General features: G+C 34.1%; 2 protein-coding genes across 2 annotated transcripts; one reads left to right on the plus strand and one right to left on the minus strand.

Moving 5' to 3' along the window:
* Window positions 1–1,356: 1,356 nt before the first annotated feature.
* On the plus strand, window positions 1,357–12,399 carry fscn1b (fascin actin-bundling protein 1b). Its single transcript, XM_073842278.1, has 5 exons — window positions 1,357–2,718; window positions 7,648–7,804; window positions 8,006–8,127; window positions 8,246–8,416; window positions 10,061–12,399. Exons 1-5 carry the CDS (start codon window positions 1,890–1,892, stop codon window positions 10,264–10,266), a joined length of 1,485 nt encoding a protein of 494 aa, XP_073698379.1. The 5' UTR covers window positions 1,357–1,889; the 3' UTR covers window positions 10,267–12,399.
* A 2,592-nt stretch (window positions 12,400–14,991) lies between these two features.
* Window positions 14,992–25,822, minus strand: abcg2b (ATP-binding cassette, sub-family G (WHITE), member 2b). Its single transcript, XM_073842145.1, has 15 exons — window positions 25,641–25,822; window positions 23,746–23,805; window positions 23,530–23,647; window positions 23,162–23,317; window positions 21,592–21,749; window positions 21,300–21,451; window positions 20,841–20,924; window positions 20,559–20,701; window positions 19,706–19,857; window positions 19,469–19,558; window positions 18,207–18,331; window positions 17,947–18,101; window positions 17,760–17,849; window positions 17,588–17,640; window positions 14,992–17,305 (listed from the first exon to the last, which is right to left on the minus strand). Exons 1-15 carry the CDS (start codon window positions 25,811–25,813, stop codon window positions 17,158–17,160), a joined length of 1,857 nt encoding a protein of 618 aa, XP_073698246.1. The 5' UTR covers window positions 25,814–25,822; the 3' UTR covers window positions 14,992–17,157.
* Window positions 25,823–26,054: the final 232 nt, after the last annotated feature.

Raw genomic sequence — 26,054 nt, forward strand, 5'->3', positions numbered from 1 at the left:
TTTTTATGCTAGAGTCATACCCATCCTCTCAAAAAGACCTATAGGGTTTACTCACCCTTGAGAGTTAGAATCACATTTGAACAACGATGCCTTTTACTTAGGCCTGTTTAATACTATCATCACTTTACTGGTGCCTTAGGTTACAACCTGCATAGAGCACATGATGAGCGCCCCCTTCTGGTCAGCATCCTGCAGCAACCTTGGCTTTCCCAGAAGGTTTCTCATCCAGATACTGACCGTGCTCAAGCCCTCGGGCCAAAGCTACAGGTTGATAGCTGTTGCAGAAGGAATGTTCAGTATCCCATTCACCCCTGATCTATAGTTTTACAGTTTTAAACGTCAATGATATTAATTTTAAAAGGCCACACCTTACATGCGGATTTGTAATCATTACTGCTGTTTTAAATATTGCTGATCTTAGCTATGCTTTTTAAGATTAACTGTTTTTCCCCTTTGCATTGTTAGATGCCAGTGTTTTCTGTTGTAGCTATGCAAGTATTTGATTTCAAAAACAGTGTCAAAACTATTAAACTATATCTTAAGATTTTAAGTCTGTATTTAACCTCAATGATCTCAAAGTAAAAGAGGTGTAAAGTGTAATCAAATGTAATCAATTACGTTAATAAATGAATTGAAATAGTTACATTTTAGGTAATCCATAACCTATAACATTTCAAAAGTCACCTTCCCAACTCTGTTCTTAACACAATAAAGTACACTTTTAAAAAGTGCACTATAATGTCACATTTGGCACATAAAAACAAAGCATTTGAATATAATTTTAACTGTGGTGCATTTTTGATATAACATTTATTTTTGACATATGTACTTAATCATAATTACAAATGCGTAATCACAAATTTGGCTTACAAAAATGCTTGTCACTGCAGTACCTTTGAACTGTATTTCAATAGAATTATAAAAAATATACAATAGAATTATTAAATGTGACCCTGGACCACAAAACCAGTCCTATAATAGCACGAGTATATTTGTAGCAATAGCCAAAAATACATTGTATGGGTCAAAATTTTTTCTTTTATGCCAAAACTCATTAGGATATTAGGTAAAGATCATGATCCATAAAGATATCTTGTAAATTTCCTACCGTAAATATTTCAAAGTATAATTTTTGATTTGTAATATGCATTACTAAGAACTTTGTTTGGACTACTTTAAAGGCTATTTTCTCAATATTTCTTTTTCTTTTTTTTTTTTTGCACCGTCAGATTCCAGATTTTCAAATAGTTGTATCTCAGCCAACTATTGTCCTATTCAGCTTTCAGATGAAAAAAAATGGACCCTTAAGACTAGTTTTGTGGTCCAGGGTCACACATGACATAAATATATAGGCAACAAGTTCTATAAGTGGGTCATAAAGTTCAACTTGCATTTAATATAAATTTAAACTGTAATAGATTTTCATTTTAATGTAGCCTACATAACATGCATTATAAGTGTCCTAAGATATTACATTCTGTTGGCACATTAATAACACATAAAAGTGTACTTGTTTTCACAAGGGAAGACACTTTAATTTAGGATATTGCCCTACTCTTCCCATAGCAACAGCAGCAAGATGACGTGGGAAGGTAGCGGCTCAAACTCTTTGCATTTTACTAGAGTAAATCAAGTGTTGCAAACAGCTATCCTCTGTGATGCTTCTGAGTGTGAAATAAAATAGCAAGACGCCTATAAAGTTTACATACAGCCAACATATCAGCATCACACACACAGTCTCTCTCTCTCTCCCACACACCAACCTCTCTGTGTCTCTCACTCTCTCTCCATTCTCTCTCGCGCGCCATCGTACATCACTCGTCACACCCACTCCTCAGAACCGCTGCTCACCGATTCTCACCGAACCGTAACATCCAAACAGCTCCAGCATGTCTTCGGAAGGATTAGGCGAGACTTTGGTGATCCGGTTTGGTTTGATAAACGCCAATAACAAGTATCTGACAGCGGAGACGTTTGGTTTTAAAATCAACGCCTCGGCGAGCTCCATGAAGAAAAAGCAGGTGTGGACCCTGGAGCAGTCCGGGGACCACGGAGACTCCAATGCCGTGTTCATCAAAAGCCACCTGGGTCGCTACCTCGCCACCGACAAGGACGGCAACGTGACCGCAGACAGCGAGCAGCCCGGCCCGGATTGTCGGTTCCTCGTGATCGCCCACGACGACGGCCGGTGGTCCCTGCAGTCCGAGCCCCACTCGCGCTACCTGGGCGGGACCGAGGACCGGATCGCCTGCTTTGCGCAAAGCATCTCGCCTGCGGAGAAATGGAACGTGCACCTGGCCGTCCATCCTCAGGTGAACGTCTACAGCATCTCGCGTAAGCGGTACGCGCACCTGTGCGCCGACAGGAACGAGCTCGCCGTGGACCGCGACGTGCCGTGGGGCGTGGATTCGCTGCTCACGCTCGTCTACCTGGACCACCGGTATCATCTGCAAACCGCCGATAACCGCTTCCTAACGTGCAGCGGTGCCCTGACAGCCAAGCCGGGCACGGGCACTGGCTTCACGCTGGAATTTCGCGCGGGGAAGGTGGCTTTCAGGGACGCCACGGGCAAATACATCGCTCCCACGGGCCCCACCGGGACCATGAAGTCTGGCAAGAGCGCCCGCGTCGGCAAAGATGAGCTGTTTGTCCTCGAGCAAAGTCACGGGCAAGTGGTGCTTACCGCCAGCAACGAGAGGAACATCTCCATGCGCCAGGGTGAGATTTGACTGCAGCATGCTGATTAATAAATAATACTGTTAAAAACGGTTATGCACCATATTTGGGCGATTTTGGTGTTCTCTTTGTGTTCACTGTGAAACACTGCCTGCATGAAAGCTCAGTTTAAGAGTTTCAGATTCAGCCTTCACTACAAAATGGTAATCTGTCATTGTTACCTGCAAACTGCCTGATTTAACAAATGGAATTTTGTTTTATTTATATATTAAGATATTATTTAAAAGTAGTTAATTTAGATGTAACCGTTTTTAGGTTAACATTTTTTCAGTGTTTGTAAAATGATTGTCCTGCCCACATTTGTAAACTACCAGTCAAACGTTTTTGACCAGTAAGATTTATTTTTAATAAGTCTCTTCTGCTCACCAAGCCTGTATTTATTTGATCCAAAGTACAGCAAAAACTGTAATTTTGTTAAATATTTTTACTATTTAAAACAACTGTTTTCTATTTGAATATATTTAAAAATGTAATTCATTCCTGTGATTTTAAATCTGAATTTTTAGCATTATTACTCCAGTCACATGATCCTTCAGAAATCATTCTAATATTCTGATTTGCTGCTAAAAACATTTATTTTTGAGTTGAAAACAGGTGAATAGATTTTTTTTTCACATTTCTTAGATGAATGGAAAGTTCAGAAGAACAGCATTTATCTAAAATAGAAATATTTTGTAACATTATGAATGTCCAAATCATCACTTTTGATCAATTAAAAGCATCCTTGCTAAATAAAAGTATTAATTTCTATAATTTCTTCCCCTTACTGACTTTTAAAAAAAAGTTTTTTTAATAGTAATGTGCATGGGCGACATTTGACTCTTGAGTCAGGGGGGGCAAGAAAAAAAATCAGATGTAAGCATTAAAACAGTGCCCTACGGTATTGCATGCACATCAAAGCAGTTAATTAAAGCGCTGCGCTTCAGCTCGGGTCGATGGGCCCTGACTTTTTTTTACACCCCAGGCCTACGGCTTCTGGCCAATTTTCACGTCATAGTTCAGACCCGGGCCGGCATCGGGCCTGTTTTAGGCTTCTCCTTATTTTCATAATTTAGACATCCATCAATTATGGTGAAGAAAAAAAAATGCCGCGCTGGTGGAAACAACACGAAACTTCACTTTCGCTTTCACTTTTGAGACCGACTCAGACACCGTTTAGTGTGCTTTAGCGCAGCTGAATCCGCGTTCAAGCGCACACAATAGGCTAAAACTCGCCCCAAGCACCGGCAAAAATAAATAACAATGAATGTGTCGAGGAAAGAGTAAGGACATAAATGAATTATTTATTAATTAATTTGTGTATTCTGAGTCAGTGTCGCAATCTCCTTTTTGGACGCGCCTTTAGAGAGAAATTCATCTTTACGGATTACATGAAAGAGTTTGTGCTTTTGATTTGTTTTATTTCGTTAAGTAATAATTTAAAGCTTTCTATAAATGTATTTATTATGTCTGTGAGGCATGCATTTCGCTTCATTTTGTTAAGCACTCCTGTTCAAGAACCAGACGGCAGAAAGCACATAATTTTTGTTTTCTTTATTTTATAAAAATGCTCTAACGTTTTTTTTCGATGTATTACTCGTACTTTGTGAGCAAAAATGACGGATAATTTAAATTGCTTCCAATGAAAAAAATGCAAGTGAGATGCGCTGGTGCCTCGATGTCCTGCAAGCTTTAGCTTCCACTTTCTGCACAAACTATGCGCATATAGCGCACATTTATCTGTAACGTTTAAACTACCATTGTTTTATACTTAAACTGTTTTATATCTATAGATTTGATTTAAGGCAAGTCGTGATGATTTGAGAAGGCAAACTGATCAAACAGACTATGATCAGTCTTCCGCTGGGCGTTGTTCGGTAAATATATATATATAGGCTATTTAACGAATAAAAAATGCTCCAAGTGTTTTTCTAAATAAGCTAAATAAAAAACGAAACTAAATATAAACATTTTGCCATTACATACAAAACTGAACTATTTTATAGCTGAAACAGTAAGTTGTTTTGGGAGAAGGTGAAAATATATTTTTATCCCGTCTATTGCTTCACCGTTATTTCGAGAATAAACCCAGCGTAAATATGCAAATGTCACTCCCAAAACATATCAGCTTGCATGTGCCGAAAAACGAAAGTTTCATACAAATTCTAAATGGATTATAGCCTGGAAAGTGCAAAGCACGCTCCCCTTATTATCACTAAAAGTTCATAGAGATCTCACAAAATTCCATTATAATTAATAAAGCCCTCTAAACTACACAATTAATATTTTATTTACATCGCGTCTACACTCATAAGATGATTCACGAGCGCACAAAACGGCACTTAATAAAAACCGATCAGGCGCTTTCAGCAGTGAGTGAATTCTGACAAGTGTTTCTAATTGTTCGGAAACAACATATATGTCTGTGATTGGCTACATTGCTCAACGCTGCAAAAACACGTTGGATAGTTTGCCAGATCTTCAATTGCTTTGCTTTCGTTTGAGGGTTATATAGCACCGTCTAGTTCCCAACTACAACCGAGCCTAAGCTTGGCTAAAGCAGTTGCAGCGGGGCTGTCGAGGATTCCATGACTAACCACAGGGGGGGCAACTGCCCCCCCTTGCCCCCCCCTAATGGCGCCCATGGTAATGTGTATAAAGTTACAAAATGTTTTAATAAATTACATTTTAAAAATGTATTCAAAATAGAAACAAGTTATTTTAAATAGTAAAAATATTTCACAATTTTGCTGCTTTTGCTGTATTTTGAATCAAATAAATTGAATCACAGAAATGTGACCTTGTGATACAAAATCTTTCAAAACTGAATTGTATAGGCTACATCATCTGAAAGCTGAATAAATAAGCTTTTCATTGATGTATGGTTTGTAGGATAGGACAATATCTGGCCGAGATACAACTATTTGAAAATCTGGAATCTGAGGGTGCAAAAAAAGAAAAAAATATTGAGAAAATAGCCCTTAAAGTTGTCCAAACAAAGTTCTTAGCAATGCATATTACTAATCTAAAATTAAGTTTTGATATATTTACAGTAGGAAATTTACCTAATATCCTAATAATTTTTGCCATAAAAGAAAAATCAATAATTTCGACCCATACAATGTATTTGTGGCTATTGCTATAAATATACCTGTGCTACTTAAGACTGGGTTTGTGGTCACAAATCAGCGTTTTAGAATGATTCCTGAAGACTAGAGTGATGGCTGATGAAAATGCAGTTTTTTACACATTTCACTTTTTATAGTACAGATTTATGAAAGTACAGTCATAGCCAAAAGTTTTGAGAATTACATAAATATTGGAAAATGGAAAAGTTGCTGCTTAGGTTTTTATAATAGCAATTTGCATATATTCCAGAATGTTATAAAAAGTGATCAGATGAATTGCATAGTCCTTCTTTGCCATGAAAATGAACTTAATCCCGAAAAAAACTTTCCACTGCATTTCATTGCTGTCATTAAAGGACCTGCAGAGATCATTTCAGTAATCGTCTTGTTAACTCAGGTGAGAATGTTGACGAGCACAAGGCTGGAGATCATTATGTCAGGCTGATTGGGTTAGAATGGCAGACTTGACATGTTAAAAGGAGGGTGATGCTTGAAATCATTGTTCTTCCATTGTTAACCATGGTGACCTGCAAAGAAACGCGTGCAGCCATCATTGCGGTGCATAAAAATGGCTTCACAGGCAAGGATATTGTGGCTCTAAGATTGCACCTAAATCAACAATTTATAGGATCATCAAGAACTTCAAGGAAAGAGGTTCAATTCTTGTTAAGAAGGCTTCAGGGCGTCCAAGAAAGTCCAGCAAGCGCCAGGATCGTCTCCTAAAGAGGATTCAGCTGCGGGATCGGAGTGCCACCAGTGCAGAGCTTGCTCAGGAATGGCAGCAGGCAGGTGTGAGCGCATCTGCACGCACAGTGAGGCCAAGACTTTTGGAAGATGGCCTGGTGTCAAGAAGGGCAGCAAAGAAGCCACTTCTCTCCAAAAAAACCATCAGTGACAGATTGATCTTCTGCAAAAAGTATGGCGAATGGACTGCTGAGGACTGGGGCAAAGTCATATTCTCCGATGAAGCCTCTTTCCGATTGTTTGGGGCATCTGGAAAAAGGCTTGTCCGGAGAAGAAAAGGTGAGTGCTACCATCAGTCCTGTGTCATGCCAACAGTAAAGCATCCTGAGACCATTCAGGTGTGGGGTTGCTTCTCATCCAAGGGAGTGGGCTCACTCACAATTTTGCCCAAAATCACAGCCATGAATAAAGAATGGTACCAAAACACCCTCCAACAGCAACTCTTCCAAAAATCCAACAACAGTTTGGTGAAGAACAATGCATTTTCCAGCACGATGGAGCACCGTGCCATAAGGCAAAAGTGATAACTAAGTGGCTCAGGGACAAAAACGTTGACATTTTGGGTCCATGGCCTGGAAACTCCCCAGATCTTAATCCCATTGAGAACTTGTGGTCAATCCTCAAGAGGTGGGTGGACAAACAAAAACCCACTAATTCTGACAAACTCCAAGAAGTGATTATGAAAGAATGGGTTGCTATCAGTCAGGATTTGGCCCAGAAGTTGATTGAGAGCATGACCAGTCAAATTGCAGAGGTCCTGAACAAGAAGGGCCAACACTGCAAATACTGACTCTTTGCATAAATGTCATGTAATTGCCGATAAAAGCCTTTGAAACGTATGAAGTGCTTGTAATTATATTTCAGTACATCACAGAAACAACTGAAACAAAGATCTAAAAGCAGTTGAGCAGCAAACTTTGTGAAAACTAATATTTGTGTCATTCTCAAAACTTTTGGCCACGACTGTACACAGTTCATGTGTTCACAATATCTACTCATCAACTTCACTCTCCTAGTGTCTTGGCTGAAATCACACTTTGATTGAATTACTGTTTTTTAGGGGTTGATTTATCAGCCAATCAGGATGAGGAATCTGATCAGGAAGTGTTTCAAATGGAGATGGACTGGGAGACAAAGCGCTGTGCCTTCCGATCATGTAATGGGAAGTACTGGAGTCTCACCCCAAGTGGAGCGATCCAATGCTCTGCCTCCACTAAGTAAGCACAATTAACTATACAAAGTAGATTAGCCAGTTGGCGTCTGAAAGATATTTGCAGAGTGAACCATATGGCAAGAGGAATTAAATAAAGGCAATAGGGAATGCAAATAAAACAGCTTGCCTTGGGAAGATGTTTGTTTGCATGGTCATCTGTTTACTCAAGTTATTTGACAATTAAATATCTATCTGTTTATCCCAGATCAGCCAGTTGTTTTTTTGACCTTGAGTGGAAAGGATCAAAAGTCGCACTGAAGGCCAGTAATGGTAAATACTTGGCAGCCAAGAAGAACGGACAGCTGGCGGCCGCTGTGGACTCTGCAGGTTTGTGTCTGATTGACAATTTTTGTCATGCATTTGTAAATCAATAGTACCATACTTATTATTCACGGCTAACAGGTTATGTATAGTATGTTCTAGCTAGTGTTGTTTTGTTTAACAGGCGAGCAGGAGGAGTTTGTGTTGAAGCTCATCAACAGGCCTTTGATAGTGCTGCGTGGGGAACACGGCTTTATTGGTTGCCGCAAACAAGGAACCGGAACGCTTGATTCCAACCGCTCATCCTACGATGTCTTCCAGTTAGAGTACAACAACAATGCTTACAGCCTCAAAGGTGAGTGATAGTGCTACTGCAATTCATGAAGATTTACTAACAGTTGATAGGATGTAACTCATTACTTAGGGCCCTATATGGAATCCGTTTAATTTTGATTTATTTTATTCTGTTTTATTTTTCAACAAATTCAGTTTTATTTTTTTCTGGATTTAATTCTAATGTCTAAATCATATTTTTGAAATCAAAAAGCCTTTGAAGTATGTTTTATGTGTTTTCAAAATTAATTTTTTGGATTGACATTTTTAATCTTGGAATTTTTAAAATCTAATTTCTAAAATGTAAAAAAATATAAATGTTAAGGGCTCTATAAAATCTGTTTAATTTTATTACCAAATTGTGTGTTTCTGTTTTAATTTTCCAGGTTTGCCTTTTTTTTTTTTTGTCTGGGTTTTATTTTAATTTTTTATTTTTTTGTAAAAGTCTATTAAATTTGTTTTCTTTTTTCACAAATTCTGGGACGTTTGGTTTTCATTTTCAAAAAAAACAACAACAAATGTAATCCTAGATTAAAATAATAAATTATAATATAAATATAAAAAAATATTTTTATTTGTCTATATGTTATGCTATCACTTAAATTAACATTTTTTTAAAAATTTAAATTTAATTAAAAAGCCTATAAAATCTTTTTTTTTTTTTTTTTTTTTTTCAAACAAAAAATTTGGGCCATTGAAATTTTTATTTTCAAAAATTAAAAAAATAAGTAAATTAATAAATAAAAAAAGAAATTTAAATATATATATATATTTGAAGTCTACAAAAAAAGAAAAAAAGAAATAAAATACTTTTTACGGCCTTATGTTTTTTTTTAAACCAAATTCAGTTTTTTCCACCCAAAATCTGTTTTTCTGTGTTCATTTTTCTGTATTTTCAGATTTTTTTTTCTGTTTTTATTTGTCTGTATTTTATTTTAAAGCTTAAACTGACATCTTTTTGTAATCAGAAAGCCTATGAAATCTGTTTTATGTTATCCCAAATTCTGGGCCATTCAAGTGTTCATTTTCAAATAAATAAAATAAATAAATAAAAAGAAAAATTTACATTTTAGTCCAAGAAATAAAAAATAAAAATAAAAAATAAAAACTTTTCTAAAGTCTGCCAAAAACCAAAATATTTAAATGAAATAATTGAAATAAATATTAGGGCCCTATGAAATATGTTTAGTTTTATTTATTTATTACCAAACTCCGTTTTTTTTCTCTCTCTCCCAAATTTTGTTTTTCTGTTTTTTCAGGATTTTTTTTGTCAGTTTTTGTTTGTCTGTATATTATTTTAATGCTTTAATTAATATTTTTAAAATCAAAAGCCTATAAAATCTGTTTTATATTCAGATTTTCATTTAAAAAAGGACATTTTTAGTCCTGGAAATAAAATAAAAAAATTCTCGAAAGCCTACAAAATAAAAAAAATAAAGTAAACTAATTAATTAATTAATTAAAATGAAAAAAAAAAAAAAACTTTATAGGGCCCAATTAAATGTTTAGTTTTTTGTTTTTCTGGATAAATTTCCACATCAAATGCTAATAATCAAAAAGCATGTGTAATCACTTCAATTTATAAAACTTAAACAATGTAATGATTTCTTAATTATTTAGAAATTCTGTGTTGTCTGTTATTTACAATTTTTATTTCTCTGCTCAGACTCAGTGGGCAAGTATTGGACAGTGGAGGCGGACGGCTCTGTGATCAGCAGTAACGACACACCTGTCTATTTCCACTTTGAGTTCTGTGATTATAATAAAGTGGCCATTAAGACAAAGGAGGGCAAGTATCTAAAAGGAGACCATGCTGGGGTGCTCAAAGCCAGCGGTCATGGCATTGCTGGTGCAACATTGTGGGAATACTGAGAAACATTCATCAATCCACACACATACAAACAAACATGTGTGTTCTGTAAACCTAGACATAAACATAACACATTCTCTACAGCATAAGCACAAGATGATGATACAGTCCATATCACACAACATACTTAAATATCTCATCATAATCGAATGGCTCAAAACACAGAAACACATTTGAATGTAAAAGTAAACAAATGCACAAATGATGACAATGCACAAATTAGCTTTAAAACTAATTCAATAAATTAAACAAATTCTGACAGCTTTTTTATTTCTTCTGTGGAGCATAAAAGACCATATTTTGAAGAATAATGGGGTGCAAACAACATTGGACCCTTTTGATTTTCATCATATGGACAAAAAACACAATGGAAGTCAATGGGTGCCAAAACTGTTTGGTTATCAAAGTTCTTCAAAATATCTTCTTGTGTTCAGCAGAAGAAAGAAATGGATACAGGTTTCAAACGATGTTATTTTTTGGATGAACTGTCCCTTTAAGAGCACAAATTTATGCTATACTGACAAAATATTTTTTAAAAACTGGATTATTGTCGCACAACCTGTTGATCTCAATGATTAAGTTAATTGTGACACTTTACAATAAATTAACATTGCATCTGATAACATTTGTTAACTACACTACCAGTCAAAAGTTTAATGTTTTTTTTTTGTTTTTAATAAAGTCTCTTCTGCTCACCAAGCCTGCATTTATTTGATTCAAAATACAATATAAACGGTACAATTTTGAAATATTTTTACTATTTAAAATAACTGTTTTCTATTTGAATATATTTTAAAATCTAATTTATTCCTGTGATTAAAAAGCTGAATTTTAGCATCATTTTTCACATGATCCTTCAGAAATCATTTTAACATTCTGTTTCGCTGCTCAAAAAACATTTATTATTATTAATATTATTGTTGTTGTTGTTATGCTTCAAACTGTTGAGTAGAATTTTTTCAGGTTTCGTTGAATGTTTCTTGAACAGCAAATCAGCATATTAGAAGGATTTCTGAAGGATCATGTGACACTGAAGACGAGTAATAATGCTGAAAATTTAGATTTGATCACAGGAATAAATTACACTTTAAAATATATATTCAAATAGAAAACATTTAGTTTAAATAGTAAAAATTTTGCTGTACTTTGGATCAAATAAATGCAGGCTTGGTGAGCAGAAGAGACTTCTTTAAAAAACATTAAAAATCTTAAAAACTGATATTGTACATTAACATGAACTAAGAATGAATGACACTTCTACAGTATTTATTAACCTTAGTTAAATGTTGATTTCAACATTTACTAATACATTTAACTAAGATTAATGACTGTTGTAAAAAAAAGTTAGTTAGTACATTAACTAATGTTAACAAATGCAACGTTATTGTAAAGTGTGGGGTGAAATTCTGTCATGAAATTAGGCAAAAATACATTTGCAAGCTATTTAATGCACATCATGTAACTGTCTCTCAGATGCTTTCATGGCCTAATTTCGCCTCCTTATAATAGCTACTTCTAGAAAATTCACAATCTAAATGTGCTATTACATAATGGTCAAAAATTTGCTTATGCAAAATGAGCATACAGCCGTGTCTCATAAGCCGAGCCTTCGGCCATAGGGTTTCTTCCTGCTCCCAAAAACATTTTTAGAGTGAGCTGGCTTTTGTAATGAGGCCAGGTTTTAAATAGCTGCACCGTGGCTCAGAAAAAAAAACTGTAGAAATATGCTTGTTCACATCAGAACAGAGATTCAGATTTCCTTACATACACATATATACACAGCCACACAAAGTGAGTCAGAAGCAAATCATTTGTTTTTCAAATTGTTACTTGTGGTGTTTGTGGCCATTTTGGGTTACATGTATTCAGAATTGCCCTGACAACTGGAACCAACAGTGTTTTTTTATTTAACTCTAGCTTATTGTTGATGACAAGTTGATTTGCACTTTGCTAAAGCTTTTTCATGTGAATGTGCTGAAAGAAAAAGACAAAGTGTTTGTGCCTTCCTTAGTGGGGTAAGATCTCCTAAGGTGTGAAAATGCAGTTTTTTGAACCTCGTTTTTATTTTATTCTCATGATGTGCCATTTGCAACTGGACATGACAATGAAATAAACAGAAAATGTTGGAAAGTAAATACTTAAAAAGTGTGCTTTGTTTTTTTTAGCCAATTAGATTCAGTTATGCTAAATAAACTGCCTTTAATGTGTCCATTTTTAGTTGTTTTGTTGACTTTTGTTGACTTGGAGATGACATTTGTAACTACACTTTTATATTTTCCAAGCAAATGTGAGCGGATTTAGTTTTTAGGTTTTACCTTCTCTTTCTTTGTCTTTCTCCATCTTATGCGCCTCTGTTCCTCAACAGTTTTTCTCTGAATTTTCTCCACCTCGACCTTGGAGGCATTCCAAGATTTTTCTCACTGACATTGGGGCTCTGAATGAAACTCAAGAAGACTGCAATACACACACAGACACTCTCCCTCACACACACACACACACACACACACACACACACACACACACACACACACACACACACACACACACACACACAACACATAAGGATTTACTAATATCTAACAGATGTGAATATTCTATGTGGCAATAACAAAAATGTCTGCAGCTGCCGTCTGTGAGTTTTAGAGACTACAGCAACAACTGGAGGACGAATTATATGAGAGAGAGATTTCATTTTAAAATTGTGTTATAGATAAACAAAGAACGATGAGCTGAAAATTCATTTGACCCGACATGAAAATATATATACTGTAAACAAATGCCTTCCATGGTTTATGATTTTTATATGTTGCCTTAAGACAGAATGACAAATTCCGGTTAATAGCTACTATGTACAGTATATAGAAAATGTTCAAAATACTTGCATACAGTAGTGTGTGTGATTAATACCAGAGTAGCGGAAGACACGGAGGAAAATGCGAAATGTACAGTAGGTGACAGCAGGTCATGACTCAGAATGCTGCTGCTGCCGCCTAGTGGTAAAATTACTTAATACTTTCAAAGTAAGGAAACATCTTCACATGCATTCACTTAAAAGGAGTGAACAAAAATATACAGATAATATACACCCCTTGTCATCCAAGATGTTCATGTCTTTCTGTTTTCAGTCGTAAAGAAATGTATCCATATATTTTCTCTATATAGTGGACTTCTATGGTGCCCCGGCTTTGAACTTTCAAAACGCAATTTAAATGCGGCTTCAAACGATCCCAAATGCGGTTGTAAACAATCCCAGCAGAGGAAGAAGAGTCTTATCTAGCGAAACGATTTATATACTTTTTAATCTCAAACGCTCGTCTTGTCTTGCTCTGCTGAACTGTTTTTTTTCCGGTTTAAGACAGTAGGGTATGTCAAATTTAGGGTATTTTCTCCCTTAACTTTAAAATCTTTTTTTTTTTTTTTTTTGTTAAAGGTGTTTGATGATCTTTGCATGTTCCCGTTGCAAACACTTGGTACTTCTGCAGCGATGTTAGATATTTTTTAAATTAATTTTGAAGTTAAGGGAGAAAATAAGATGGGTTTTTCGACATAGCCTAACTGCCTTAAAGGAATACTCCACTTTTTTTTGGAAATAGGCTCATTCTCCAACTCCCCTAAGATAATAAGTTGAGTTTTACCATTTTGAAATCCATTCAGCCGCTCTGCTGTTCTGGTGATATCACTTTTAGCATAGCTTAGCATAGATTATTGAATCCTATTAGACCAATAGCATCGCATTCAAAAATAACCAACGAGTTTCGATATTTGTCCTATTTAAAACTTGAACATCATTTTTGAACGTGATGCTATTGGTCTAATAGGATTCAATGATTTATGCTAAGCTATGCTAAAAGTGATATCGCCAGAATATCAAAACAGTAAAACTCAATTTATTAACTCGAGGGTGTCACAGTATGTAGTGAGGAGACATAGAATAAACTTAACAGAAATGTCTTTAATAAAGATCCAATGGAATAACCAAAACTAGGAGACACAGGAACAGAACGAATGACACATAACAGCGAACAAAGAAACTGACGACCAAACACTCCTTAAGTACATAGGGGAAGACAAGACACACCTGGAAATCAATCAAGACAACGGGAACAGGAAACAGACCATAAAAGGAAAGACAGGAACTGAGGCTAGGGCAAAAACACAGAACACGGATGTGACAGAGGGGAGTTGGAGAATGAGCCTATTTCCAAAAAAAGTGGAGTGTTCCTTTAAACCAGAAAAAACAGAGTTCAGGCAGAGCAAGATGAGTGTTTGAGGTTAAAAAGTATATAAATTAATAATAAAACAAAACAAAACGATTGTTTCACTAGTTAAGACCCTTCTTCCTCAGCTGGGATCGTTTACGACTGCATTTGGGATCGTTTGAAGCCGCAAACTCAAAGCACCATAGAAATCTACTATATGGAGAAAAATCCTGAAATGTTTTCCTCAAAAAACATAATTTCTTTATGACTGAAGAAAGAAAGACATGAACATCTTGGATGACAAGGGGGTGAGTACATTATCTGTAAATTTTTGTTCTGGAAGTGAACTTCTCCTTTAAGCACACTCACTTATAGGCTACACATTTGAACTTTATTGTTGTGATTAAAAAAATCTAATCAAATATAGATCAAAATATACAGAGCAAAATATACGACTATGTATTTTTGTAGAATGTGCCTATGTACACAAAGAATTGACAACTTTATTTTCATTAAATATTTATTTAATTATATTATATTTACATGTCACAAACACTATATGTCAGTAACTATAAAGTTGAGCTAACCATCCAGTTGCACAAAAACAGTGATTGCCCAAGAGAAACATTTCATCTGTTTACATTTCGCAAATCATTTTATCTAATAATTTTACAAAGTAAGGAAAACATCTTCACATGCATTCACTTAAGCACACTCACTTATAGGCTACATATTTGAATTTTATTTTTTGTGCTAAAAAAATATAGATCAAGATATATGAAAAATTATTTTAAAGTAGGATAAAATTAACTTTCAAAGTAAGGAACATAGATAAAAATATGAAAAATTAACTTAAAGTAGGCTTAAATTAAATCTTTGGTTAAATAGAGCAGAATCTATGACCATATATTTATGTAGAACGTGCCTTTCACATGCACAAAGAATTGAGAACTTCATTTTAATGTCACAAAGACTATATGTCAGTAACTATAAAGTTGAGTTAATCATCCAACTGCAAAAAAACAGTGATTTTGCAAGATAAGCATTTAGACAATTTACTTCATGAATAATTTTACCTACAAATGTTACTAAATTGAGCAGAAAAGCATTTAAATAGCTGATATAATACATCTTAAATACAGATATGTTGTACAACATGGCTTTTTTACTTTACAGAGCATTTTATATTTTCAATAATGTATCAAGGTACCAGAGCTGGGTAGATTACTTACAAATTGTAATTTGTTACTACAAATTGCATGAAAAAAAAAAAGTAGTTAGTAACGTAATCCATTACATTACACATTTTAGGTAATACAATTTAGATTACTTTTAGATTACTTTTGACCTAATTAATTTATTACATGGATTTAAATATCATAATCTTGTATCATATTGATATAAAAATACAAAAATATATTACAATTGTTGTTATTAACAACATGAAAAGCATATGTTATGTCAAGGTTTCCTAAACTGTGGCTCGTGAAGGAACTGCAGGGGGTTTATAAGTTTAACGGAAAACTAATAATCAATTAAATTATAAAAAAAATTAACATTAAAATAAAAGTAAATTAAAAATAATATATGTATATATTTTGTTTACCTGCATTTCATGTGGCCACACTACAAAAAATGATTTTTTTTTACTTAGATTTTTTGTCTTGTTTCCAGACAAAATATCTGAAAATTCTTAAATCAAGATGGATTTTCTAGACGAGTAAAAATTATTTTCTTATTTTCAGAAAAAAAACAAGCCAGAATTAAGTTTTTTGTTTAGAACAAGCATACAGAAAACAAGATTATTTTTCTTACCACATTGGCAGATTATTTCGCTTGTTTCAAGCAAAAACACACTTAATTTTGACTTGTTTTTTCTGAAAACAAGATAATTTTTACTCGTCTAGAAAATCCTTCTTGATTTAAGAATTTTTAGATATTTTGGCTGGAAACAAGACAAAAAAATCCAAGTAAGAAAAGCAGTGCATTCAGGGGCCCCGCTAAGGGGGGGAAAGTTAGGACAATTCTAGGGTCCATGCCCTTTAGGGGCCCCCAGAGATCTGCTTTGGTGCGGTAGGGGGGGCCCAACCTCATATTTTGTCATAGGGCCCAAAATTGCGAGCGGCGCCCCTGAGTGCATTAACCAAGAACCGTGAACATGCAAATATGATATTTAATTTTTTTAATATTTATTTTAAAATCCCTGAGGTTCAGGTGACAAAAAAGTTTGGGAATCCCTGCATTATATATATTGTGATTTGTGCATTTTATTGTGTTTCAAAGACAAAAGCCTTTCAAAGACATAGCAATACGTGGTTAAAAACAAAACAAAAGTGATAATTCAAATACCGGTAAATATGTTGAAACACTTCTTTAGGGAGAATCAATAAATTGTGAAGAATGTATTGCTTTTGTGTGAATAAGATGTAATCAAGTAAGCAATAAAAAAGTAACTGTAGTCTGATTTTGAATATTTTAAAATGTAATTTCTTCATTTTTAAATTAAGTCTTTAATTTTTGGAATCTGATAACGTAATCCAAATTACATGTAATCTGTTACTACCCAGCTTTGGGAACAAGAAACCCTAGATGAATAATTACATTTAAATATAATAATTTACAGACAACTGTGAATTAAACATACATGAAATTACACTGTGTGTACGAGTGAATGTGTTATGAAGAACATGCGCATTACTTCCAGCGGTTGATCCTGAGTAACTGTATGTATGCAAACACCAAACACACCAGGATAATGCCTAGAAGAGCCACCTGGTTCTGCCAGAAGCCCCACACACTGTAGTCGATCCCCTGAGACTGCAGATACATCTCTCCTGTTAGTCTGACAATGAGAAAAAAATCAAAAGTCAAGTTTTCAATTCTCAAGAATATCTTTTGTGCGAGGGGTAGAAATCTTTTGTAACATGTTTGTACTGATCAGTTTAATAAATGCTGGCTGAATAAAAGTGTTAATTGCTTTGAAAAAAAAAAAATCAAATCTGACCCCAAGCTTTTGAACGGTAGTGCATGTGTTTGTCTTGACGCAGGAGGTTGAGTTATAAAACTTTGTAAATTCAACTGAACAGTCATTGCTCTTTATCTTTAAACAGTTTGAGCAACTTACGTAGCATTGGCACTGTAGAAGACCTGCCCTTTCATTTCATTTATAGTCACAGCCTATAAAAGAACACACAATCGCAGTATAATCAGCACATCTTATCTGATAATGTGATGCACTTTTAATTTAATAACACTTTTTGCATTTAAAAATTTATTTCTCTCTCTCATTTCCTTACATCTAGTCCATATTTAAAGATACTGGCCCACTTGAGCCAGGACAGCCAGCTGAGCATGGAGTTGAGATTCACCAGAAACCCTCCAAATACCTGCGACACAGAGACAGAAAGAAAGAGCAAATAAGAAAGAGAGAATGACAGAACAAGAACATACTGGTATCATAACTGTGTATGTTTGGTTTCTGACCATCATGAAGACAAAAGGCAAGGCAATGAGGACGTTGGCCATGGCGAAAGAGCTCACGCTGGCACTGACCAGGAAGGCCAAGCTGACTCCTGCCAGACTGACCATAGACATGGTCAATGCAAAGCACAGGAAGGTTGTGAATGATGGATTCAACCCTGTTCACAAATAAAGATATGTACACTTACTGTGCATATTCAGATTTTATTTAGTATACAATACATTTACATTTAGCATATGAATAATGTATTATGTTTGCTCACCCATCATATAGTAAGAAATGCTGGAGAAGATGAATATTGGCACAATGCGATTTGGTATCAGATCCACAAACACCTTGGACAGGAAATACGCAGATGTACGGTAATATCCCCCAGAGTTTTCGTGGCTGAAACACACACATAAAAAAACAAACTTTAATTTTTATTTCTTACAGACAGAATATGGACACATAAATTGCAAAGTTGTTACTGTTAACCAGAACTACATTAAATGCTATACCATTACAATACTAATAAAAATCCTTTGTGTTAGTTAAAATAAATATAAAATAAAATAAATATATATAAATATATACATTTAAATATAAAAAAAATTATATGTTTGATATTTAATTTTTAACTAAACTTATAAAAACTGTACTAAAATAAGAAATAAGAAATAATAAGAAATATTGTTTTGACAACTAACTGAAGTAAAATTTAAGTTTAAGTACTAAAATTAGTAATACTGAAATAAAAATCAATTAAAGCTCAGCATAAAAAAACTATAAAAATAAGCACATAATAAGCTTAATAAAAACTACAATTAATATATATATACTGTATATGTATATATTAGTATAAAAATAAAAGATAACTTATATAACTTATATTAATAAATAATAGAATATTATATAAATAATGCTAAAATAACACTGAAAGATAAACACACTTAAAAGCATAATTGGAAAAAAGGGAACCCCAGGTATTAAGAGTTGTATGCCATAAAATGTAAAAGGTGGCTCTTAATGAAATATGTAGTAGAAAACCCATGAAAGATTTAAGTTATTTTATATAAAATTCCACATTGTTTTATACATATTTGGACTATAATGTCGTAGGGCAACAAGAGAAGCAATGAAGTCTTCACTGCTTTTCCTAGCAAAAAGAAAAAATGGAAAGATGCTTGTGGGCGAATTAAACTTTCTGAAGACCTGCGTCTTTGTCTTCTCCACTTTAGCTCTGACGCCTTTGAGTATGCTTTCAGTAGACCACAGCTCACAAATGGCAGAGACAAGAAATGCTAGATGCCATCCTGGCAGGATATAAATGTCCCGATGCTTGCCATGACGCCGCAGCCATTGAAGGAGTTTCTTAGCACAGATTTCACTCGATATATTGGGGCATTTAGATGCTTGTGGAAAATAATCAGTGGTACAGCATTTGCTTTACTGAATTTTTTTTCTTGTTTGTCTGTAAAGCTGCTTTGAAAACAATCTGTATTGTATGACGCATTATATAAACAAGGGTGACAGCATACTCACACAAAGATTGCTCTTTCATTAATGAAGAGTTCAACTGCTGATAGGTTGCCAAACACCATGTTGATGATGAGAAAGAAGAATGCTCCAATCCTGCACACACACACACACACACACACACACACACACACACACACACACACACACACACACACACACACACACACACACACACACACACACATTATAAGTAAAGATGAATGGATGGACTGATGCATGGATGCATGAATCTATCAGTACCTGTTCTGCAAGGCTTCAGGAAGAGTTAAAGGCATCTGGTAGTAGATGAGTCCAATCAGCAGAGCACACAGTATGTTCATTGCCATCTGAGCATATGAGGTCTGAGGATTCCTGACAACGTTCAGCACTGTCCTCCAACATACCACCTTTAACTACATACAAACACATATAGGGTCAAAAGTTTACATACACCTTGCAGAATCTGCAAAATGGTAGCCTAATTATTTTACTAAAACAAGAAAATATATTTACAAATAGTTGACAAGAGAAAATAATAGTTGAATTTATGAATATGACTCTATTCAAAACTTTACATGCACCTGATTCTTGATACTCTGTTGTTACCTGAATGATCCACAGCTGTGTTTTTTGTGTTAAGTGATTGTTTGTCCTGAAAAGTTAAACTGCCCGCTGTTCTTCAGAAAAATCCTTCAGGTAACAACACGGTATTAAGAATCAAGTGTATGTAAACTTTTGAACAGGGTCATTTTCATAAATTCAACTATTATTTTCTCTGATTTATATCTTATTTAGGTCAGTACTAAATAAAAATAACATGAATTTTGTATGATCCCTCTTATTTTGGCAAAATAATTAACATTTTGCAGATTCTGCCAGGTGTGTGTACATTTTTGACCTCAACTGTACATGATTTCATGTAAGCACACATATACACACACACAAAAATACTAACTATCTGAAAGACAAGGTTTATGGCTCACTGTTCATTTCACCCATAACTGACCTGATAACAGATATGATCTGAAGTTGAACAGCAGGTCAAATTCATGTACTGGCTAATCATTTACTGAACACGCACATGCAAAAAGATTTTTTTTCTAATGAAACAAACCTGGTAGAAAAATGATGTGGCATAGGATGCTGCCTTGCTCTTAGCCTCAGATGAGGAACCTGATGGTCCAGTAATAGATTTTAACTCTTCTTTGACAGCAGCACAGTAGTGAGACTCCCTGTAAAGCTCAGCCAATGACTTCTCTGAGGAACAGAGATAAACTTTTAATACACTGAACAATACATCAACAACAACAACAACAAAAAAGATTACTTTATGTAAGTCGATGCCTCAGTTTCATTTATATGTTCTCATATTTGCATGTCTGTGGCTGTGTATCACCTGTTGGCATTGAAGACAAGGTTTCCCCATTTGTAATGTCCAGAAAGAAATCTGCAGGGTTGTTGAAAGCCTCACATGTATAACCTAATCAATAAAGGAGAAGATAATAATTATTAATTTAATAATGTCTAAAACATGACAGATAAATATTCTTTTTCTATCCATCTTATTCTTCAACGCCCACAGGCTTACTTCTGGTTCATTAGCCGCTATAGGAAAATAACAAAAAGAATAACAACATGCATTAAATGGTAAAACTGTTTGCACTACAAAAAGCAGTGTGTTCATAATTAAGATAATACATTCAAATAATATGGTAAGACACACCAATTTGCAATATTGGAAGAAAAAGATGGGTAGTTTCCAGAAATTGTGATCTTTTAAGAAAAAGTTGGATGAGATCACTTTCATTCATATTCATATGACTAGCATATGAAATATATGTATGCATTTTATTACCCAGACTCTGAAAGTAGTCCATGGCTTTGCCGGCAGGGCCAGCAAAAACAGTTTCTCCCTTATGGAGCAGTGTCAGGTGATCAAAGAGCCTGAAGATTGAGTAACGTGGCTGGTGGATAGAGAAAATTATAGTTCTACCACCCCGTGACAACCTGAAAGACCAAAAGAGAGAAAAAGGACAGTTGTAGTGATAAGATAAAATGACATAAAGATTTCAAGTGGTTACCAAACAAGCAGGACATGCAGGCACTGTATCTGAGGTTGATGGAGGCTTATTAAAATAAGTTTGTACCTGTGCAAAAGACTAATGATGCTGTTAGCTGTGTTGGAGTCGAGGCCTGTGGTCGGCTCATCCAGGAACAGAAGAGTAGGAGATGTAATAAGCTCCATACCAATGCTACAGCGCTTTCTTTCTCCCCCTGAGACACCTCTTATGAACTCTGTACCAATCTTGAAGAAAGACATATTTAATTAATACATTTAATTTAGTGCTCTCAATCAATGAAAATGAATTAGTTGCATTTTTCCTGTATTTAACATTAAAATTTGTAATCATAAATACATTTTCACACTGAATCTCCAAATTATTGTAGAAACAATATCCACTTTTTTCTTCCCGTAAAAGCGGGCACGGCAATTTGTAAATTTTATGGGTCTGGCTTCAGGTCTCATCTGTGTCCAGTTATTTTTAGCTGTACAAAACAGCTGCTTGATATTGGCAAATTGACGTCTTACCATATTATTTTAATGTTTTATCTAAATTTTGAGCACACTGGTTTGTAGTGCAAACAGTTTTACCATTTACTGCATGTTGTTTTTCTTTTGTTATGTCCCTATAGAGGCTAATGAATCAGAAAAAGGGGAATAAAAACAGTATATTTAAATTTTTGTAATATAATTTTTAGTATTATGGATTAAATATCACAAATAACAATACTGCACTGTTAAATGGATATTTTTGTATCAATGTCTGAGGATACAATGAGTAAATATAGCAAATTCAACATTACAGTAAAACTTGTGGCATTATTTATTTGTAACATTTAAACATTTAAACTTAAATTAAAGGCCTAAACTGTTAAAGAACATTAAAAATATTCAAACTTTTAATTTAAGTGAACATAAAACAATCTTCACATAAAGCCATTATAATAAATGTCACATTTAGATGTGTCTTTTATATATAATGTGTTGTCTATATAGAAATTTAGACTTATAGATGTTTTGGCATTTATCAATATCATGTTTTTATATAATTTTATAATATTTTTAGAATTTGAAAATTACTAGTTAAAACTTTTTGGTAATATTTCGAGGAAATGAAAAATCATTAATTGCCTAAATATTTTTTTTATGTGTTAGAAAATTTTAATCACGGAAATTAACATTTTTGATAGCATTTAATTTTTCTATTTTTTTCTTCTATTTTTAATATTTAATATTTTAGGTAAAAAGATTTCTATATGATTAATACCATAAATAAAAAAAAAATCTTTCTAAAAGATATTTGTAACCTTGTGACTTATTTTTTAACAGACATTTTAAAATATTTTAAAACAAACTTTATTTATTTTTTATTTTTGTCTTATTTATTTAAGACAAATAAAACTACATCGAAAAACAAATAAGTCCAAATTAATCAACACATTTATTTTTTATATTTTATTTTATTATTTTTTGTGAGACTTTTTTTCCCTTTTCTCCTGCAATCTCAGGACAGTTACATTTTTGAGTATATGCTAAACAAAAAAGTTAAAAAAGGAATGAGTAGTTTATTCAAGACAATGTTTATATAAGTTGCTTGTTTTTTTTTTTTTATTATTATTGGACGTTAAAAACCATCAGTAGAATTTGTGACTAACCTTGGTGTTTGCACAGTCCTCTAATCCTAGCTCCTGAATGATGCTCTCCACCTTTTTTTCCTTATCAGCAGTGGAATACTGTTTCCTCGGCAACCGCAGATTTCCAGAGAATGAAAGATTCTCCCGCACAGTCAGAGTTCCCATCAGGACATCATCCTACAGATGGACACAGACAGACAAACAGAGATCAAAGAAAATGTTAGGAATTAAACCAACTAAATGAATGTGTTTGATATTGAGCTAAGCAAAACTGGAACAGAAGACAAAAATAGTTCTATTACACAATAATCTTTCCTGCGTTAACACTTACATGCATCACACAGAAAGCAGAATATTCCTTAATCCTTTTTAAGATGCTGCTTTCTTACCTGCACAACATAGGCAGACATGAGCCGGAGGTCAGAGGTCACGACCTGGTTGTCAACCAGAACTTGACCTGAGCGCAAACCACGAGGATCCTTCCTACCAGCGATCACATCTAACAGCCTTCACACAAAAAATAAAGGTTAGAAACTAAGTGTAGCTGCCAGTTTATTGTCAGTTGTAAACCTTTCTATAGTCTGTTGATTCTGTGAGCGTCTTACGATGTTTTGCCGCTTCCTGTTGCTCCCATGATTGCATTCAGGCCTGTTTTCATGATTCCACTAAAACAGTAAAAAAAATATCAAAACAGTTTAAGTGCATTGTAAAATGTTTAGCAAATAACCTAAAAATGTCAATTTTGTGGCAAGGTCTAAATTAAATCAAAAGTATTTTAATATGCTTGAATCGTTACAACAGGTTTCATTAATGAAAAAGTCAATGAAAGAGTCAAATCAAATGGAAATAGTAAAAATAGCTCCTTAAGCTGCAACTACAATGTAAAAACAAAACAATTTGTTGAGTCAACTTAAAATAATTAGTTACCCTGCTGCCTTAAATTTTTAAGTTGAATCAACTCAAATATCTAAAATGTCACTTAGTACATCTTAACATTTCAAGTTGACTAAACTTAAAATTTTAAGGCAGTCAGGTAACAAATTATTTTATGTTGACTTAACAAATAGTTTTTTGCAGTGTATTTGTTATACACTTATACATCTTTCTTTTGAACTTTCTGTTCATCAAAGAATCCTGAAAAAAGGTTTCATACAAATATTAAGCAAAGTGAAGTAAAGTGGTTTTCAACATTCACAATAAAAAATGTTTCTTGAGTACATATTAGCATATTATAATGATTTCTGAAGGATCATGTGACACTGAAGACTGGCGTAATTCAGCTTTACTTCACAGGAATAAATTACATTTTTAAATGTATTAAAATAGATAGAGATACTTTACATTTTTTATTACATAATGCTTATTATATAAGGCACATTTTTGTTTATCTGATTTCATTATGACATATGCAATAAAAGAGCAGTCTATGTACACTCCCAGTCAAAAGTTTTAGAACAGTAAGATTTTTAATGTTTTTAAAGAAGTCTCTTCTGCTCACCAAGCCTGCATTTATTTGATCCAAAGTACAGCAAAAACAGTAAAACTGTGAAATATTTTTTACTATTTCAAATTCTATTTGAATATATTTTAAAATGTAATCTATTCCTATCATTACTCCAGCCTTCAGTGTCACATGATCCTTCAGAAATCATTCTAATATGCTGATTTGCTGTTCAAGAAACACCTTTTTTTATTATCAATTATTTAAAACAATTGAGTAATTTTTTTTCAGGATTCTTTGACGAATAGAAAGATCTGCATTTATCTGAAATAAAAATCTTTTTTAACATTATACTATGCTATTCAAAAGCTTATATAACTTTTTTATATAGTTACTTATAACGCTACAAAAGATTTCAGATAAATGCTGTTCTTCTGAACTTTCTATTCATCAAAGAAACCTGAACACATACTACTTAGCTGTTGCAAACATAATAATAATAATAATAATAATAATAAATGTTTTGAGCAGCAAATCAAAATATTAGAATGATTTCTGTGACCGGAATCATGTGACTGGAATAATCATGATAAAAATATAGCTTTGATCAGAGTATCAAAATAAAAAGGTATTTTAAAACAGTAAATATTTCTAGATTTTACTGTTTTTGCTGTACTTTGGATCAAATAAGTTCAAGCTTGGTTAGCAGAAGAGACTTCTTAAAAAAACATTAAAAATCTTACTGTACAAAAACGTTTGACTGGTATACACATGCATATCAAATGGCTCTAGGATGCTTATCTTAAAGATAACCTATCGGTATCAAAATTATGTGAAATCTAAATATGGTCTGCGTGGATGTCAACACCTGCTCTAAAGGTGATGATACACGAGGCAACTTTTTGAGCAAGGTTGCTGGGCATTGTTGCCGTCAGTGGGGCCTACGACCGATCTAAAGTACCCAGATAGAAATTTGTTGCTCATTCTCGATGGGAAAGTGCCCAAGCAACATTGCTCAAAAAGTTCCCCCATGTTTCTATATCACACACAGTCACTAACCTGACATTTTTTAGGATTTCTCGCTCAGGTCCTCTCTTGCGGCACGGCCCACGGCTTTCTCTGACGCAGTAGTGAATGTTCTGATATGTCAGAGTTGGGCCCGGCACCTTTACAAACACCTTTGTGTCATCGCTTTCCCCAGCAGGCAACATTTTTAGATCACATACATCCATGGAGCTGGAGAGACTGAGGCAGAGAAGAGAAGAGAAAAAGTGACAAGCTTCCAGGTGTAATGAACATTTAAGAGTCTATTGATGCTCCACCCTTCCAGTACCTTATACTCCAGACATGAATTGCCATTCAACCAGAGGTCATGTGCGTCTCCTGTCAAAGTCCTTGCACGTCCCGGTTCTACGTAACACCTGCTGCTATATAACTCCTGCACTTATGAAACAAAATACATTCTTAAAAATA

Source organism: Garra rufa, chromosome 6 (assembly GCF_049309525.1).
Source record: "Garra rufa chromosome 6, GarRuf1.0, whole genome shotgun sequence".
NCBI lineage: Eukaryota > Metazoa > Chordata > Actinopteri > Cypriniformes > Cyprinidae > Garra > Garra rufa.

Coding starts and splice junctions, on each gene's coding strand:
- fscn1b (XM_073842278.1), top strand. CDS start 1,890: ATGTCTTCGGAAGGATTAGGCGAGACTTTGGTGATCCGGTTTGGTTTG. Junction 2,719..7,647: donor GAACATCTCCATGCGCCAGG/GTGAGATTTGAC, acceptor ACTGTTTTTTAG/GGGTTGATTTATCAGCCAAT. Junction 7,805..8,005: donor CAATGCTCTGCCTCCACTAA/GTAAGCACAATT, acceptor TGTTTATCCCAG/ATCAGCCAGTTGTTTTTTTG.
- abcg2b (XM_073842145.1), bottom strand. CDS start 25,813: ATGGATGTATGTGATCTAAAAATGTTGCCTGCTGGGGAAAGCGATGAC. Junction 23,806..25,640: donor GAAATCCTAAAAAATGTCAG/GTTAGTGACTGT, acceptor TTACTGTTTTAG/TGGAATCATGAAAACAGGCC. Junction 19,559..19,705: donor CCTGAAGCCTTGCAGAACAG/GTACTGATAGAT, acceptor GTGTGTGTGCAG/GATTGGAGCATTCTTCTTTC.